The sequence below is a fragment of the Daucus carota genome, chromosome 3 (genome assembly GCF_001625215.2).
Source record: "Daucus carota subsp. sativus chromosome 3, DH1 v3.0, whole genome shotgun sequence".
NCBI classification, from domain to species: Eukaryota; Viridiplantae; Streptophyta; class Magnoliopsida; order Apiales; family Apiaceae; genus Daucus; species Daucus carota.
Window position 1 is genome coordinate 55294949 of NC_030383.2, and position 19333 is coordinate 55314281.

At 32.5% G+C, this 19333-nt stretch overlaps 1 protein-coding gene and 1 long non-coding RNA gene across 2 annotated transcripts; both read right to left on the bottom strand.

The window, feature by feature from the left end:
* Window positions 1-2966: 2966 nt before the first annotated feature.
* LOC108213549 (uncharacterized) lies at window positions 2967-5165 on the bottom strand. The gene is made up of 3 exons (XR_010289513.1): window positions 4937-5165; window positions 4497-4598; window positions 2967-3714 (listed from the first exon to the last, which is right to left on the bottom strand). It is a non-coding gene; the product is annotated as an uncharacterized LOC108213549 (long non-coding RNA).
* A 5374-nt stretch (window positions 5166-10539) lies between these two features.
* LOC108215112 (uncharacterized) lies at window positions 10540-16474 on the bottom strand. Its single transcript, XM_017387463.2, has 4 exons — window positions 15806-16474; window positions 13958-14443; window positions 11977-12486; window positions 10540-10888 (listed from the first exon to the last, which is right to left on the bottom strand). Exons 1-4 carry the CDS (start codon window positions 16262-16264, stop codon window positions 10802-10804), a joined length of 1542 nt encoding a protein of 513 aa, XP_017242952.1. The 5' UTR covers window positions 16265-16474; the 3' UTR covers window positions 10540-10801.
* Window positions 16475-19333: the final 2859 nt, after the last annotated feature.

Sequence of the window (19333 nt, forward strand, 5' to 3'; positions counted from 1 at the left end):
CATCCTTAGCTTCCTATCATATGTATTAGGAATAGTAGAAAGTTATATAGAATATAGATATTATATAGTATAATTATACTAATATGTTATTTAATATATATATATAAAATATTAATTATATTATACTTAATATATAATAAAAATATTAATTATATTATACATATATAAGTTCGGTCCATTCGGTCCAGGACCGAAATTTTTTGATGAGGACCGGACCGGACCGTATATTATTTCGGTCCGGACCGAAATACCCGAACGGACCGAACCTTCAGAAAATTAGGACCGAACCGGACCGAAATTATTCGGTTCGGTCCGGTTTTTCGGTTTCGGTCCTGTTTTGCTCAGCCCTAGTCCTAATATACAGATAAAGATAATTCCTAAATCTGTTGAATATGGAGTTCGCATATGATAGGGGCCATAAATAATTCTTAATTATTATTGGATTATTAAGGCCCAAGAATACGAAAGCCCGGTTATTAAAGGCCAAAAATACTTAAATATTAATATATTCCATAATTAATTAATACAGCCTGTAAATAGGCCCACTTAACATCCACAATCGAGCTACGTGGATTCTCAAAGTCCATCATTGAGCTCCCAGCTAGGGGTGAGCAGAAAAAACCGAAACCGCAAAAAAACCCGAAAAACCACACGAGAAAAACCAAACTGAAAATAACCAAAATAAAAAACCGAAACTAATGGTGCGGTTTGATTTTCGGTTTTATGCTAAAACCGCACCGAAATTAACCGAACCGAAACATATGTATATGTATATATTTTTTAATTATAATGAAGCACCTCAGTTAATTTTGCACTTCACATCTTATTTTATATCGAGGCTTCCTGTCCAGAGACCCTCACTTGCCGAGTCACTTAAATAACTGAAAGGGCACCCAAATATTTGGAGGAGCGCTTGATCGAAGACTAGGACTATTGCAATTTGCCATAGAGCATAATTATTTATGTTGTTAATCTACTGATCAAATTCTATTATGAAACCTATTTTACTATTTTTATTTATGTACTTTTTGAAGACTTTTTATTTGAATTTCATGATTAGTTAATTTTGGATAATTTTATTGACTTGATATCATCTAATTTCTTGTTGAAATATGTATGTTTTAGTTTTTATTGTGTATTAAGTTTTTTTTAGATAAAAGTATGTATTGTTTCCTATATCCTCGTATATGGAAATAGGAGTAACTAAACATACTTTTACATGTTCATGAAAATTTTGTATATTTTTTAAAAAATTTATTATGGACAGAAGTAGCAAATAATAGTATAAAAACCGAAAAAAAACCGTAATCGACTAATGGTTAACCACAACCGAAAAACCATTTTAATTGGTGTGGTTACGGTTATGATAATTAACCGAACCGAACCGCATTTAACGGTTTGGTTACGGTTAATGTCCGGAACCGCACCAAACCGCACCATGCACACCCCTACTCCCAGCCTTGTCAAGGCTGGAGTCTAGCAATGAGCCCTGTCACGTCCCAAATTCACAATCCTACTTTGAGTAGGAAACTAATGAGAAAGCTCTAGAACTTCAGAGTTCTATGAGGAGTCTAACACTTCAAGGATGACTATCCAGAGTCTCGGATAACCATTAACTATTGAGGATAACGATCAAAGCTCAGTTTTATCCTATCTCAAATACAGAAACCTACTTCTACGAGGTTTTTAATACGTGGAATCATACTTCCAATCAGTTTTTAACATCGAGACTACTATATAAAGGGTTCTACCCCTCCAAACTAGAACCACGTTCAGACTTGATTCTTTACACAACTAAAGATACATAGGCATCTCGAATCTCGAGAACAGTCTTAAAAGTACGAAGCTCACCCTTTGTTTTCTGATCCATAACAACATACCTCAGAAATCTGTTTCAAAAGAATAGGGCGACTTCACTGACATTGATAAGATATATATTACTCATGAGTCATGACCATAATCTGCAACTCATCATAGTCGAAGCAATGAACAAGACAATGTCTCATCTGATATTGAGCCTTAAATCTACAAAGCAAATGTGGGATGTTGTTGAGGCATTGATGGAGGGATCCGAAGAGTGAAGGAGAACTGGTACGATATGTTTATCTCTTGATATGAAGCCTTCAAATCTATATATACTTAGTGAGACAATCTCACAAATCTATAAGAGGTTCATGCTGTTGTAGAATGAACTGACTCTCCATGAAAAAACATATCCTCAGAAGGAGATAAACAGAAATTCAATATTAGTGATGCCACCACATTTAGTAAACAAGACTGAATCCATCCGCGAAAGAAGCGACTTCAGATCTATGTCCCTTGAAAAGTTGTTTGAAAAACTAAAGACCTTTAGATGAAACTTGAGAAAAGAAAGATATATGTGGTGCTTGATCACTGAAGGCCAAACATGCGGCTATGCAAAAGACTACCTCTATTCTAGCTGATGTGCCATACTTTGCTTATCAAGAACTAATTGACTATGGCCAGAATAACTATTCATCTGCAAAAAGTGATTATTCATCGGTCAAATCTGAATACACCATGCAAAGCCTGGGATTATTGAGGCTGAAATTGATGAAAATTCAACGAATCTGGAGGACGATTTTTACACTCTAGAGGAGTTTGAGCAACTTGAGGATAATTCCATGGCTTATATGGCTGCCAGGTTCAAGAACATCAAATTCAGAAAGAACCCCCAGTACAAGAAAGAATCTAGAAGGAAGTTCCAAGGCAAGAATGGTTATTCAGGATCAAGATTTGGCTCAAGAAGCAACAATAGTTTCAAACCAAATATTATCGATAAAAGCAAGACAAGGGCATTTTGCAACTGAGTGCAGGAAACTCAAGACGGCTCCTTCCAAAGAACATTCACCTCTTATTAGAAGAAGATTAATTCATAAGAGGACTTGAATAAAGAGAATGAGAAGCTGAAAGCGAAGTTGGAATCGATGATGGCCAAGCACAAAGGAAGGGTCTACATTGCTGAGGGAAAAGGTTGGGATGACACTAACTCTAACGAAGAATCTAGAGCAACTATACGTATGTTCATGGCAGACACTAAATGTACTAAGCCCAAATTTAGTACCCCTTTATTTATAACTTTAACCAACTTATTGCTACACACATATATTTCTCTCTTACCTTATTTATCACACTACTGTGGGTCAAAAAGACACCAAAATTTGACTCTGACTCCATACTATATATGTAAAAGAAATCGAACTTCAACATATCCATTTATATAGAAATTAATTATAAAATTTTACATATATTAAAGATGAATAATACATTTATAGATTTGCGTAACTCTTACAAATCAAAAGAAAAAAAAATTGGGAAGAGCAAAGAAACTAGTAAAAACTATTAAGATTAAGTCATCATTTTCAGCTTCTGATTGCTATGTACATATATTCCTCCTACTCCTTATTTATCACACTTTTATGTTTCTTCAAAGCACCAGGATTTGACTCTGCACCAACCAGCTTCGCTCCTTATTATATAACTCTTACAACTTAAATGAAATCCAATAGGGAGAATTTTGTAAGTAGAATTAATGAAGCAATTAATCAACCATCAATATCGAGCAAACTAATTATATATCTCATACATGAACCACAACATTGACAATGAAAAGACCTTACCTTCATCAGGTGTTCGCTTACTTTGAAATCATTACTATAAATGACTTTCGGTAATACTTCGGAGATGTAAAACCTAAGAAAAGAGATCGTGAATTTACAAATTTCAGCAAAATATAAACATGAAAATAGAGTAATGTATTATCATTCTTAATATGGGGCTTCGATCAATTTTTCACATATTAATTCTTCACGAGCACATGTCTCTTGTTATCTTCATTTTTTTTAAAAAAATCTTAATTTATCCTTACTTGTTTTGTTTTACATATAATTACCTAAAGCTTCACCTCTTACACATATTCTTACCTAATTTTGTATTTGACTTTTTATGGGTTTGTTGAATTTCTCCTTACATGATTATAGTGATGCCTTTGTTTCAAGATCATCCCTCTTGTCTGGAAAACGGTACAGCGATTCCAGCTCCACCGTCTGTGTATGGCTTTTATTTCTCTCGTTGGCTGTTTCCAGCTTCTTATTTGAGATTTTGTCTCCAACACATCCAGGTTCGAATAAAAAAACATTAAAGAATTAAACATTTACGAGATTCTTCAATAGTCTAGATATAAATCAAATGTCATCCGTTACGGGAAAATAGTTGAGTTTATGGTATTATTTTTACGGGCCGAAGACATCGTTATACTACACTCTAGTGTTCAAATAATTTAAAGACATCGGTTTCATATAAATTAATGTAATAAACGCTTTTAAAGCCAGTGCCACTTAAATCGATATTAGAGATCCAAGGTCTATTTTCCTTTTTCTAGATGTAAATAAACACTTGAAAACTACAAATAATAAAAAGAAATTTTATATTAAATATGATTGACATGTCTTTACTGACCAATACGAACAACTTACCAGAGAAATATTGAATATGGAGCATTTTCTTCATTGCTTGATAATCAGATACAACTATATTTTGGTACATGTTATCCAGATCTACACGGGTCTAAGTAACATCTGTGGATCAAAATTCAAAATTATTAGAATGGTAATAAAAGTAGAGAATACTATTTTCTAAATTGTAAAAATCATCCTAAATCACATGATAAAGCTATTACCTTATATTTAAAATTATACAAAAATAAGAGATCTGATTAGCTCACTACAATCTTACATGAATATATATCAAAATTTTATACCAAGTATATGAAATCACTTTGATATTATTTAAGTCTTTACAATTAGATCTAAAATATCAAAATCAAACTAGAAATGTTGAAAAACTTACGTGAGTAGACAAATTGTATAACAGAAGATCTGATTATATAATTCATTCATCTACCATTGAAACTTACGATACTGAAGATGAGCTGAGGTGAAACGAATTGAATCCCGGGCTGGTTTTTGTGTTTGTGTTTGGTTTAGCAGGAGGCTCGATCAGTGTATGTGCTTGCTTAGATTTGAATTTGATACTGGATTTGATGATTCAGTGAAATAGGCAAGATAATGCAGTCGCGTGGATGAATATGAAAGAACCAAAGAGGCGGAGGCTTATTACTGTTATTAGTACTATTAGGGTTTGAATCCGTGGACTGGGCTTTAGTTCATTAGTTGTGGGCTGAAGCCTCGAAGGCAGGTCTAATACATATGTTAATTATAATATATATTATATATATAAAATATTAAAATAAGCGGGTCGGGTTCGGGTATTTCTGGTCAACCTGAAAATGACCCGATTTTTTCGGGTAAATTTTTACCCAACTCGAACACGACCCGAAAGTCAAAACCCCCGACCCTAATTCGTATTTTTTCGAGTCAGTTTCGGGTCGTGTTTCGGGTCGTGTCAGATTTTGCCACCCCTAGTAAGGAGAAGGGGATTGATAATGGCAACTATATGCGGCTGGTAGAGTATATCAAGGTACTTATTAAGGTTATCCTATTGCATTTACAACAAATGAGATGATGGGTTTGGCATAAAAGCCCAACAATTTTATGAGCCCATCAAGCTTTGTATGAATATATTAAAACTATTATATAAAGTAGATGCATTGTTTATAATTCAAAAATCACTACAAATAATTTTTATAATAAGTAGTATTATTTAAACCTATATTTCATTAATCATATATAATATGAAGTAATTCTTATTCTATTAAAAGAATTTCGAATGAGAGAATCACTTTTTTTTATTGAAGAATACATAACTTTCCACTAAATCGATGAATTCATATACATAGAGTTTAAAAAATTAACGAATTTGTTTTTAACAAAAATCAGTGTTCTAGAAAACGCTAGGCGTCCTCTAAGTATAAGTTAATACTTAATTTCTTATAATATAATCATAATTTTAGATTTTATTTATTAATTTTCATTATTATTATTGGCCGTCTGGACCGCCTACCACCGATTTTCGTAAAAAAATGTCTAATTCACTGCCTAAGACCGAATTGGAGCGTTTCGGTGTCGTCTAGCGCCTAGGCACTGCCTAGACGGCCTCCCATTTCGGTGTCGTCTAGCGCCTAGGCACTGCCTAGGCGGCCTCCTCGATTGATTTTTAGAACATTGACAAAAACTGATAAAAAAGTATTTAGTTTTTAAAAAATATGATTTGTGATTATAATAATTAATTGATCGATAAAATTGATATATAAAAGCGACAATTGTAAATTGTGTTAACGGATAAATTTGTAAATTGTAAATAAGTATAGCATAATGTCAAAGATATGTTTGAGTATCGGAAGTACTCAAGATTGTAAAATAGAAATGGTTGCACAATAAGCAATAATTTTGATATAATTATATGCATACCAAACATCTTACGCAACTATTTTTTTATGACTTTATCATCATCTCAGAATCAATATAATAATATAGGAGTTCAACACATTTTGAATTGTTTAATAATAAATATGTAGCTATATTATTACTTTTCTCAAGATGTGTAAATTACTCCAAGATATTAGTGACAGCAACTACAAAAATAACCTCATGTATACCATACATAACTATTTTTGTATAAATTTTTCATTGCCTCAGAATCAATACAATAATATATGAATTTGAATTTGTAGCTATATTATTATTTTTAATTTTTCTCCACCAATACACGACTTTTGTGAAACAATCACAATATGTGCGACTGTAAGTGATAATACTTCAAATAACATATATACAGCACGAGTCTTTATATCAATAAAATAATATTAATAGACACAAGTATGGTCATAAGCAATAAAAAAATAGAGATCATAAAAATATTTCTAAAAATTTTCTTAACTCTTAGTTTGATGAATTTTGATTGTTTTCATAATCATCATTAATAGTAATATGACCAATCTTATACATTAATCACTAAATTAAATGAGGCAATCTGTTATTTGAAAATATTTTTGAATTCTTTTAACGCATCTCTGACAGTGTTTTGTTAAAAATGTTTGGCTAACTTAGACATATAATACATTATATAAAAGTTGCTAAAAATGATGTGTTATTATTTCAAATTTTTATTAATAAAATATACTCTTTAATATGATAACTGATGATGTGGAATCTTGAGGTCCATGGAGGATGGTCGGATATACCCACCATGAGATTGATTAAAATTATAAACAATAACAATGTTCTATTTGAGTTTGTGATAGGTCTTTTTGGAAGTTGGTCAAATATAATTATCATGGTTGACTGAAATTAGATGACAAAAATGTTTTATTCGAGTTTCAATTTTTAACATAATCTCTATAAATTTTATTTATAACATGTATTAGTTTTTTTTTTGACGAAAAGTGAAAAATCATCAATACACTTATATAAAGGAGAAGTATGAGGCGTGTAGGTGGTGCTCTCAGATTGCTCCGTTCTATTTTTCTAATTTTCTAGAATTTTTGGATAATATATAAAAAATTAAAACTACTGGTGCTCTCAGATTGCTCCGTTCTAATTTTCTGGAATTTTTGGATAAAAAATATAAAAAATTAAAACTACTTTTTTTTTTTAGTTTCGAATATATTGGAAGCAAGTTTCAGAACTATCTTTTACAAGCAAGTTTCATAACTACCTTTTTCAAAATTTCAACAATCAATACCTACCTTTTTTAGTATCAAAATTATTGGAATATAGTTTCAAGTTATGATTTTAATATTAAAAATATCAAAAATAAAAATTACTTTTTTTTAGTTTTGAATATATTGGAACAAAGTTTCAAAATTACCTTTTGTAATATATCAAAAATAAAAACTATTTCCCTTAATAAATATTAAATCAGAATTTGAAACTTCTTTTCAATTATTTTGATACCAAAAAAGACTTACTTCTCTTCCAAGACTGACCATATTTTTTGAAAATGCGTATATCAAATATATAAAATATTTCTGATAAGCTAGTCTTTTCTCAAATCAACCCCTATAAATTGAGGTCCGACATTATAAAATTTAACATAAATAATGTTTTGTGTCTATTTATCTTCTCTATCTAATACTAGTTCACTGTTACACTGTGCTAGATGCTTTGAATAGCGATAGAGATAATTGGCTGATAGGAGTAAGTTTGTCAGCGATAGAGATAATTGGCTGATAGGAGTAAGTTTGTTGGATGTGGGAGTCGACAAATCCAAATACCGAAGAAGAATATAGTTTTGAAATGATATTGGTGAATGAAAAGATAAATGAATTAACTTTACTAATATATGTTTGTTGGTTATTGTTTTATAATATTTGGTTTGTTTTGGTTTGTTCATCGGACATGTCTGTTGTTGTTAAGTTTTATATGATTTACTTTGTATACTGGAAAATATTATTCATGCAACACTTTCATAATATCTGTTTGCTCGGTTGAAACAACTTTTAAGTGAAGATTGTTTATACAGTATTAAAAAAATAAAAGTTGTTGCTAACAATGATAGTTATAGACCGCTATCTCATAAATATTGATGTTTGTGTGCACAACCAATCCAAAGAAATTGGAGGAAGGTGACAATGTTAGTGAGAACATGATTTCTTTTCAACAAAAAAAAAACACAACTTAAATTAAGATTCGTGATGCTTTAAATCGTTAATTACATGTAGAAATTTATTTTCATTTTTTCACTCATGAATTATAGTCCAATTTTGCAATTTTATATATTAATATTGGTATTGCATCGAGATGTTTATAATATAAAATTTATTTTATTCTACAAATATTAATTTGAAATCATTAATATGAATTTTTATAGGGCGCCGAAAATTTATTTTATTCTACAAATATTAATATTGAATCATTAATATAATTTTTATAGGCCGCCGCAACACTCGGCTTCTCAACTAGTTTAATAAATAACTGAAACCCAGCCAAGACAAACCTCGAACAGTCAATTACAACATGATTAAGAAATAAAAAACGAGTTAAACATATAGCCGCTTTGTTTTCATATTGTTTAACACATTGAATATCTAAATTCTTAATTCTAAAAAATATTACAATCAAATCTCTAGCATTCGAGCCTACATCAGTTCCGATCATCGTAGCATCGCAATTGACCATCACATAAGCATCAACATTTGTAACTCAATGTTCAGAATTATCAGTTACATCAACTGATATTTAATCAACAAATGACCCCAAACAATGAACACTTTTAGGTCGTGAAAGATGAGCTCTTGCGATATTCACCACCGTACCATATTTTATCCAAGCTTTACGGATCACCCAAAATACCATGTAAGTCCTTCTTAGAAACGTTACCAAAACTCATAACAAAACACAGAAAAACATCAAAACAAACACAAACATCCCAAAAAGATGGGCACAACCTTGATGACAAGGTACTCAACAAGAACACAACCGAAAAGAGTTATATCTTGATTTTATTAATAAAAGTGATAAATACGAGAGAAGATGGAAGAGCCAAGATGAATAATCAGTAAAGAGGATAAAGGTTGAAGAGCGGAGAAGTGACGGCTAGAACCCTAATTTTGGAGGTCGACTCTCAAAACGGCAAAACCTGGCGGTAGATTTTTTTACATGTATTAGTTATTTTTAGTTAAATATCCCAGAATATTAGTTACTTTTAACTAAATATTCCAAAGGCCTGGAGATGCGGAAAGCTAAACACGTTCAGAAAACATCATCATCCGATCAGAAAACATCACTTTCCTTACGTGGTATCCTAGCTTGCTGTGTATAATAGCACCTTAAATTGAGATAAGGATAAATTTATATAGTTTAACCGGTACAAAAAATAGAAACTTCACAAATTAGTTTCATACTCCCTCTGTCCCAAAAAGAATGATCATTAGATTTTTTCACGCATTTCAATATGTTCGGAAGAGATACTTGTAAATATTATTTTTCAAATTTTTTTATGATTTATATTTTTAGACAAAATAAAAAAAATTGAAAAATAATATTTACAAGTACATCTTCCGAACATATTGAAATGCGTGAAAAAGTCAAACGATCATTATTTTTGGGACAGGACGAGTATATATTTAGATGTTACTGTAGCCACCTACATTACTTTGAATATTTGAATAATATTTCAATATGTTACTAAGTTTCAACTTGGGCGAATGTTTTGCAAAATGTGGTTAGTTTCTCCGATGAATATGCCGATAAATGTCTATTGAACGTGTTTTCAATCGTTCTCAATTATAATGTGCAAGTGAAATATGTAAAGAGGTAGACAACATATGACATGGATGCACAAATTTAATCACAATTTTTTTGGACTAGTTCAAAGAAAATTATAAACAACCAATCCGTTAAGAGAAATAATGAAAGTTAATATACTACAAAATATACCGTCGCTGATGAAATAGAGCATATATATATAGTATAGTAAAAAATTCACGTCTGGTCTTCCCGGCATCACATTGCTATCAATTAAACACTCCCTTTTAGGCAATAGCCATAGAGCAACTTAGAAAAACAAAAAGAAAAGAATCCAATTGCATAGAATGAAGGAATTTATCAAAGACAGAGATCAGTCAAAGTTTTGAAATTGCTAATAATAAGAAACTGCTGTAAAACTGAATTAGTTGCACAATTTATTGGTACCAGTGACTACGCCAGGCATTTAGGATAAGTTGTCTAGATTTTTAGATAACAAAATATCAAAGGCCCAAATGTTAATAATGATTCATGGAGAACGAAAATCTCATAAATTTCAGCCAGCTAAATGCGTTGGGCCTTTATGACAAAAAAAAAATGGGGTTCTGGGCCTCAAAAAATTTATAGCAACTCTCTCAAGTGCTCGGTGGAGAAAAGCTGAACTGCACACCAGTCTTTCCTTGGTCGGTTGCTTGCTGTGACACTATATGGCAATAGTTAACCTGAGAAACAGATATAGCAGTTAGACTCGGTTAATACTTCAGAACACTGATACAAGCTGGTGAAACATTGAACAAATGTGAATAGTACTGTTGAGCCGATCTTAACTAAAGATTTTTGTAGTCCAGATTCCAGAGGATATAGAAGTTGTATTTATATATTCGGAGCAAAACAACAATTTTAAGTTAATAAGCACAATATAGTCCAATCTATCTGTTACAATCATGATTAAGCTATACACACAATAAGATAAGCTGCATATGAGCTGCAAAAATAATTAATAAACAAAACAGAACCACAGTATGATAAAGTGCCCTGTAACTATGTAGATTGTACAAGAGAACGTAAACCTGGACTGTATGTGGAAAACAATGAAATCAAGCACCAGACTGTAAATGAAAAGCTAAGCTAAGTTTATGCCAACACTTTTATTGTATATGAGAATCATACATCTTTAGAGGATACTCAAATTGTAAAAAACTCCTCAAGCAAATATATGGAATTCACCATACAGTTTATACGGTTCAATGATAAAAGATTTTACTAGTTGCAAATTTATATTAGAAAATTAAACAAGGCTTCAGTTGCCATATTCTACCCCACATCTGTTTTTACTTCTACCCACCTGAATCCTCCATACCGTATATGTTCACCCGGCATCTTTGGAACGTACTAAAATAATAAATTCGAATCCATGCTACCGACACTCAGGCTTGACTGCTGGACACAATCCAATTGTGGGATTCTTAATTTATAAACCTCTTTGACTCTTGATTTTGACAATGACTAAGATGGCAATCAAGGATTATGAGCAGTGCAGACCACAAAATTGATGTTAATTCTAATTGTTCAGTTTTGTCACAAAGGACATGCTATTCCTCAAATATAGTACGGCTGGAAATGCTTTAAAGAAGGGTGTTAATGAATATTTACAGTTGGTGGCCCAAGGACTAATACTCTTACACATAAACCTATAATTTACAATGTGATAGAAAAAGGGGTCTAGCACGCACATCTAAGTTCTAGCAATTATTTCATGTCCAAATAATATAATGTATAATATTTAGATTTTGGAACACAAATGACTGACCTCCATACGGAAAAGTTTGGTAGGTATGATCACTCCGCATCCTATGGAGCTTCTCAGTGATTCACGAAATTTCTGGTAAGACAAATTTCTGTATTCATTTTCTGATAATTTATTGAGGCTCCCAGCAGAAGCAAAAATATGTCCATGGATGCCTGCTTCTCTTAACACCCTCAACGGCAAGTCAAAAGAAAGGTCTGCAAATGCGGTAACTGCAAGGTCACCTCCAAGAAAATCAGTACCAGGATGACTGTCAGAACTCTCACTATCATCATTCACTTTCCTTCTCAGTTCAGTAGGGCCCAGCCCCCGTGTTTTAAAACCCAATACAGACGTCGGTCCTCCCAATGTGCAAACAGGAGAAAAATTGCCACCCAAGTAGAATCTATCAAGCAAAGAAGATGGTTTACTCCGGAATCCACTCCCCCATGGAAAAAGTACACCAACACCAACCCCAAAGTTGAGTGCAGCATTATAAAAGCCCAGGGGAAAAGCACATCTAAGATCAAGTTCCTGGGAAAAAGATACAAGTACAAGAAACAATATGATGTGTTAACTGTTGCAAACCCAACAGAAAGTAGGTAGGGGTAAATACTTTACCAGAAATTAATTTCATAGCAGCCCCAATAAAAAAAGACCTCTCCATAGACGAGTAACACCGCTAAGAATTATATTAATCAAACAAAACTAATTTGTCCTGAGAGTAAGAACTTGCTAAAGGATCTGAAATTAAGTATATAAAACAATAGAGAAGCGCGGTTTAGACTTTAGACTTCAGATTTTGGTAACACGTACTACAAATTTCTTTAGTTGTTAGAAAACTATCAATATTCATTACAGCTGTATGAATTATATTTTAACCACTTACTGCTATATATATAGTCTTACACATATAATTTTAAGCTACTGTTGTTAGTAAAGATATGTATGCTGAACACCACGAGTTAATAGTCGGTAAAGAAGTTTTAGACTTGTGTATTGCCACTAATCAGGAGCTAATAACTGAGTTCGCTACCACCGGACATGTGTGAATTGTAGCCTTACCCAGCCTGACGGCACCTGACCTAGGATCCCATGTTGCTCGTCTGATATTCAAACTATGCCTAAGCAAAAGAAAAGCATTTAGATACTGCTTTTGTGAATTGAAGCCATCAACTAATCTTGGCTAAATAAGAAAATGAAAATAATTTCTAACTACTGTCATTTTAATTACCTTGTCCATAAAAAATTATTGTTGTTCGATGTAGTCATACACAAAAGTACTTTCAATAATTACGTTTTCAGCCTGTTTGGGTAAACTTAAAATAACGACTTATGACTTAATGTGGCTTAAAGTGATAAGTGTGAAGTAAAAGTTGTCTGTTTGGGTAATTTTGTCTTATGGGTAACTTATGGGTTATTAAAATTATATAATAATAATAATAATTATAATAATAATAATAATAATAATTATAATATTATAATAATAATAATAATAATAATAATAATAATAATAATATATTTTAAAAGTTATCTATATATATGAATTATGATGATATCAACTTTTATCATAAAAAATCAGAAAGATAAAATAAGTTGTTACAAAAAGTACCTCCTAACTTCTGGATTTAACTCAGTTTCTGACTTATTATTAACTTTAAGTCAGTTTTTGACTTATTATACATACACTTTTTAACTTAAAGATCAAAATGACTTTAAGCTCTGGGCTTAAAGCCTAGACACACAGCCTCTGTATCTCCATCTTTACAATGAGCAATTGCTACCCGGACAGTCAGTTTGCCTCAACTCCTATCCAAGTTCCTTACAAGAGTGAGTTCAAGTCTGAAAACTGGAACAGGAACAGATCTCATGAATCTCCACAGCAAAAAGGGCACGTGTATACATACATATGGTAGTGTTACTTGTAAAAACAGACTCTAACAGATAATACAGTTCAAACAAGTTAAATTCATAACAAAAACAGGTACTAAATGTATAATCAAACCTGGCGAAGAAAGCGTAGACACCGACTATCAGGTGAAAGGCCACCTATCTGTGTTGTAGAAACAAAAGCGTATCCTTTTGTTGGTCTAAGAGGAGAATTCCTCTTGTCAATTTTATATGTATACTTCAGTGCAGAGTTCAAATTATGGCCAAGCTGCCTTCTCACTGGCCTAGATGCCCTTTGTGATGGATCTGTCAGTGTACGCCAAGATAAATTATATGCCAAGTCATGATTCTTGGTTGATAGGAGGCCGAGAGACACTCCCGCCAATTTCTCTTTAAAAGAAGAGAACTTCAACCAATCTTGTGAAGAAAGGGATGCTCGAATAGTTACAGGAGTAGGAAATCCTCTAAATCTGGGTAAATATACACCAGCGCTAACCTCCGACATTTGTTCCCAACCATAAACTAAAGAACCATCCCATAGATCTCCATACCCAAACAAATTTTTCAACTTGAGTGCTCCTTCTAGTGACCAGGTTCTAGCCTACAAACAAGTTCTGAAATTAGATCATAATTACACAAAATTTAAAAATTCATTAAAAATCAATTATTGCTCAGTGTTATTAAAGCACGCATATGCAAAAATCTACGGGCCTTGTAGCAACTAACACTAATAGATACTAGAAACCAGATATACATACAAGAATGAGAGATATCGAACGGGAGAAATTTTAAACTCATCTTTTTATGATTCTTACATATAGATATACACATATATAAGATACACATATTTTGTATACACTGATATATTTTATACATATAATTGTTGTATATACAGTATACACATATGGCTTGAGGAAGATGAACAAGCCTTTATTGAGGATCCGAATTCTTAATTATATTAAGAAGAAAGAATGGACTAACTTTGGAATTCTTTGCTACTCTTTCTTTAAATTGTTCTACTTTGGATCTAAATGAGGATGAATTTGGTTGTTTTATCAATTAAATGTCTTCTTATATGTAAATTAACAATATTCTACTTGCATATGTTTATATATGTATATTTAATTGTCTTCAATGAATCCACACATTTCGCATTGCGCTTATGCTCCAGGGGACCTTATCGCTTCTGTGCGCATATCGCGTTTAATAACATTGATTGCGCTTAAACAGCACAGCAAATGCCCTTAGGATCGAAATTAACATGTCGATGAGATTCACATCAGATGTACCTAGAAAATCATTATATTTGAAACCATATGCAAAGCTGTGCGACATTTTATTTGTTTCCATCTGTTTAGATAGGTATACCCTATATGTCATAACCGAATTGGTTAGATACTGTATTTCAATATCATTTAATGATGGACGACTATATACAACAAAGCTTTAAAATCAATGTCATTTCTAAGACTAACGCACAAAGTTTGTCAATCTCAACAATAACAAAATTAACAGAAAACTTTAAAAGGAATTAACAGCATTAACATAATTCTGCATAAGGATTATTCAAAAACGTCATGCACGATACTTATATTAGTATCATATATAAATCCCAGTTCAACACAAATGATTACCATACATTAAACACTACAAAATTACCTAGAGCACTAATCCCACTTCTTTTATTCAAAATCAGAGTAAAGGTCAACATTATCTCCAAACTATCAAATACTCAAATGCTCGTATCATCATCCTCAATTCCAGTACACCGAATTCAAACACTTTATATGGCCAATCATACACCAACCTAAAACCCTAAAAATCACTTTCTAACAATAACATGAAAACAACAATTAATTAAAAACAAATCAACTAAGTAAACAGTCACCAATCCAAAACGAAACACGAAGATATGAATAAACATAAATGTGCATATATACATGTAATTCGACAAAAATACCACCTCAGGCCTGCTAAAAACTCCGATATCGCCAGAAAGCGGGTTCTTATACTCAACAACTTCCACAATTACATTCGTAGTCCCAGGCAACTCCGCTGGTCCAGAATCAAGCGTAATATTAACCGATTCAAAAATATCCAGCCTCTGTAGCCTGGCATTCGCAATACTCGCCGCCTTGAGAAGCTCCTGCACCGAACTCGCCTCTCTTAAGCTCTGAATCTCAGCTTCAATCAGCGCCTCCTTCGTCTTGATGTTGCCTTTGATTAGCACGTCGTGAACTCGCAACGGCACCGTATCGTTGGAGATGCGGTGGAAGAGATGCTCCATCCTCGCCTTTTGTTCGCGGAGCTCTGACTCTTCGGAGACCTCTTCTTCTTCTTCTTCGTAGTCATCGCCGTCGTCGACGATATCGTCGGAGGTAGGGGTTTGATTGTGGTCGGGATCTTCGCCAGAGCGAGACATTGGTGTTAGGGTTTAGCGTGACAGCGAACGACGGCGAGGAGCGGGGAGAGAGGTTATACGACGGCGTAGGATTAGGGGTTTATATAACAGTGTGTCTTAATTCTCAAGAAATTACCCAGAAGATTAGGATGTTAAAATCTTTTTGATTTTTCCTCAAGCTTCGGGTTTTTATCACTTTTATTAAGTGTTTGAAATATCTATCAACTCGCCCGAAATCAAGAAAAGGAATCGTGTAATATCAAAATTGTGATAACTGATCCGAATCATTTATCAAAATCATTTATATAATATTATAATATTATAATATTATAATATAATATTTTGATTTTTTTAAAAAAATATTATATAATATTGAGTTAAGATTTGATAAAACGTAACACGCCTTACCATATTGAGATTCTATGGATTTTAATGGATTGTATGGGATTTTGATTTTTTGCGGATTCTTGATGAAATGTCGCAGAGTTAATAGAATTTAGGTACAATGCTTCAAAATCCCATTGAATTTGGTGGGATTTCAAAAAACTTAAAATACACTGAAGAATGACACAAAATCCATCATTTTATGAAATGAAAAAAAATCCATCAGCATTTGAATACCATCAGATTTTAATGGATTTTAAACAATCCCAATTGAATACCATCGGATTTTAAAGCATAATTTAAAATCCCAATTGAATACCACTAGATTTTATAGCATAGTTTAAAATCCCAATTGAATACCTCTAGATTTTAATGGATTTCAAACAATCTCAATCGAATAGCCTCGGATTTCATGAATGCAAAAAAATGCTTTAAAATCCCAATCCAATACACCCCTCACGTAAAATGGCATGCAAGATTTCAAAACATTGAACAATCTGGTGTTAAGAAATAAAAAAAGGATCAACATTGCGCAATATAATGTTTTGAGTTGCAAAGTGATATTTAGGATGATATAAGGGTCTTCTTCGGCAAAAATTTCTCGTAATCGAGTACTTAGACTCGGATCGGTACCGAGTTGATTTCACAGTACTCAAGTTATAACTCAGTTTTGACCGATAAATAGATAAATATTGGTCAAATTTGACTAAATCGCATAAACTCGGATACTAAAAAACATAGGAAGAAAGAAGAAAAGTATAGTATGTGCAAAATATAAGGTCAAATCGAGTACTTATTAAACCGAGTTTGAAAAGTATACTTTTCCTCTTTTTTTCTACTTATTAAACCTATTTTTCCTCTTTTTTCCCATACAATTATGTGAATATATTATAATATATATATATATATATATATATATGTGTGTGTGTGTGTGTGTGATTTCTTAATCGAGTACTTATTTCGAGTACTCCCAATCAATCGGAGTACTCATAAGTCACTAAGGTAGGATTTTTTATGACACTGTTTTTATATCATAAATGGTAGCAAACATCCATTAGTTTTTATCATTATTATTTGTATATTTGTTAGTAGCTTCTAATAATAATAATAATAATAATTGTTTTTAACAAATATAAGTTTAATATGTATTAGTTTAGATTATAAACTTTAATTTCATAACATAAGTTTTCTAAAATAATTGTACTTAAAAATAATATTGTTAATTAATATCTTAATGTACAGCTCCGCTACTAGTCACCTCCCCTTACTATTTTTCGTCGAGCATCCAAAGCACACGATATATATGAAAAATGAACGGAATATCGGTCGTCGTCCGAATTCACGTACTCTCTCTTCCAAAATAATATTCTGTAGTGTTTTCATACGTAATTCGTGATATAAAAATACACAAATCTACACGTTTTTCTTCATAAATATAAAACATCTATATTTTATTTAAGAAAAAAAATTTAAATATAATACGTATAAATATATTTTTTTACACCTCAAATTACATGTACAAATCAAAATGACCATTATTTTGGAACATAAGGGCTTTTCGCTAAATCAATCCAAAATCAAAATCAATCAAATTTCGATATCACATAATTATTCGAATCATCATTTCAAAAAAGTCTCAAAAGAAGAAAAATCAAGATGACCATTATTTTGAACGAGGAGAAACCAAACCAAACATACTCAGTATATCCCGCTTAGAGCAGGGTCTGAGGAGGGTAAGATGTACGCAGCCTTGCCCCTGCCCCTAAAGCAGAGAGGCTGTTTCCGTGAAGACCCCCGGCTTAGTGCACAATAAATAATATAGTGTGTGATATAATATTAATATACATTAGCCCATGACCTTCTTCACATGGGACTTACCTAGACAGTTCCCGTTTGTCGATGATGGGTGACAATGATCTGAAACGGAGATATCAAACTAGATAAAAACTGCCACTATTTGCACACTTTTTTGAATTAACTTGATTTCTTCTTGTGTAATCCATCTATGTCGGTTCTGCTTCATCTACGCTGCCAAAGCAACAACCGTCAAAACACTAACCGTCACCAATCCAACGGAGTCTCTATCTTGCCTTCTCCCACCCCCATGTAATACCATTGTATACTATGGCGACACGAATTCTGAACACCCTTATCACAGGAATACGGTTACCAGGCCAAAATCATTTAAAAATCGCGTGAAACCTTATCAAATCCTTCGACGAAACAACATCTGTGATGATCCATTAGTACGCACTAAACCTTATCAAATCCTTCGACGAACCAACATTCGTGATGATCCATTAGTACGCACTAAACCTTATCAAATCCTTCGACGAACTAACATCCGTGATGATCCATCTTACCAAATCCTTCGACGAACCAACATCCGTGATGATCCATTAGTACGCACTAAACTTTACCAAATTCTTCGACGCACCAACATCCATGATGATCCATTAACACGCACCGGTTAATGTAGATACAATGTTTGTGTCTATATCTATTTCAGACGAATCATAGAGAAAGAATCCTTGCGATGAAAACCGACTACAGGAGTTGCTTGAAGAAGAAAGATAACAAAAAATTATCCAGAAATTTGGCATATTCAAATCACGTACACTTCATGACTTCCCTGTATATTGTTGGCAAGACAAGTTCATAACATGTTGGTTCTTAATACGGTCTTATTTTGATTTTTCACGTCAT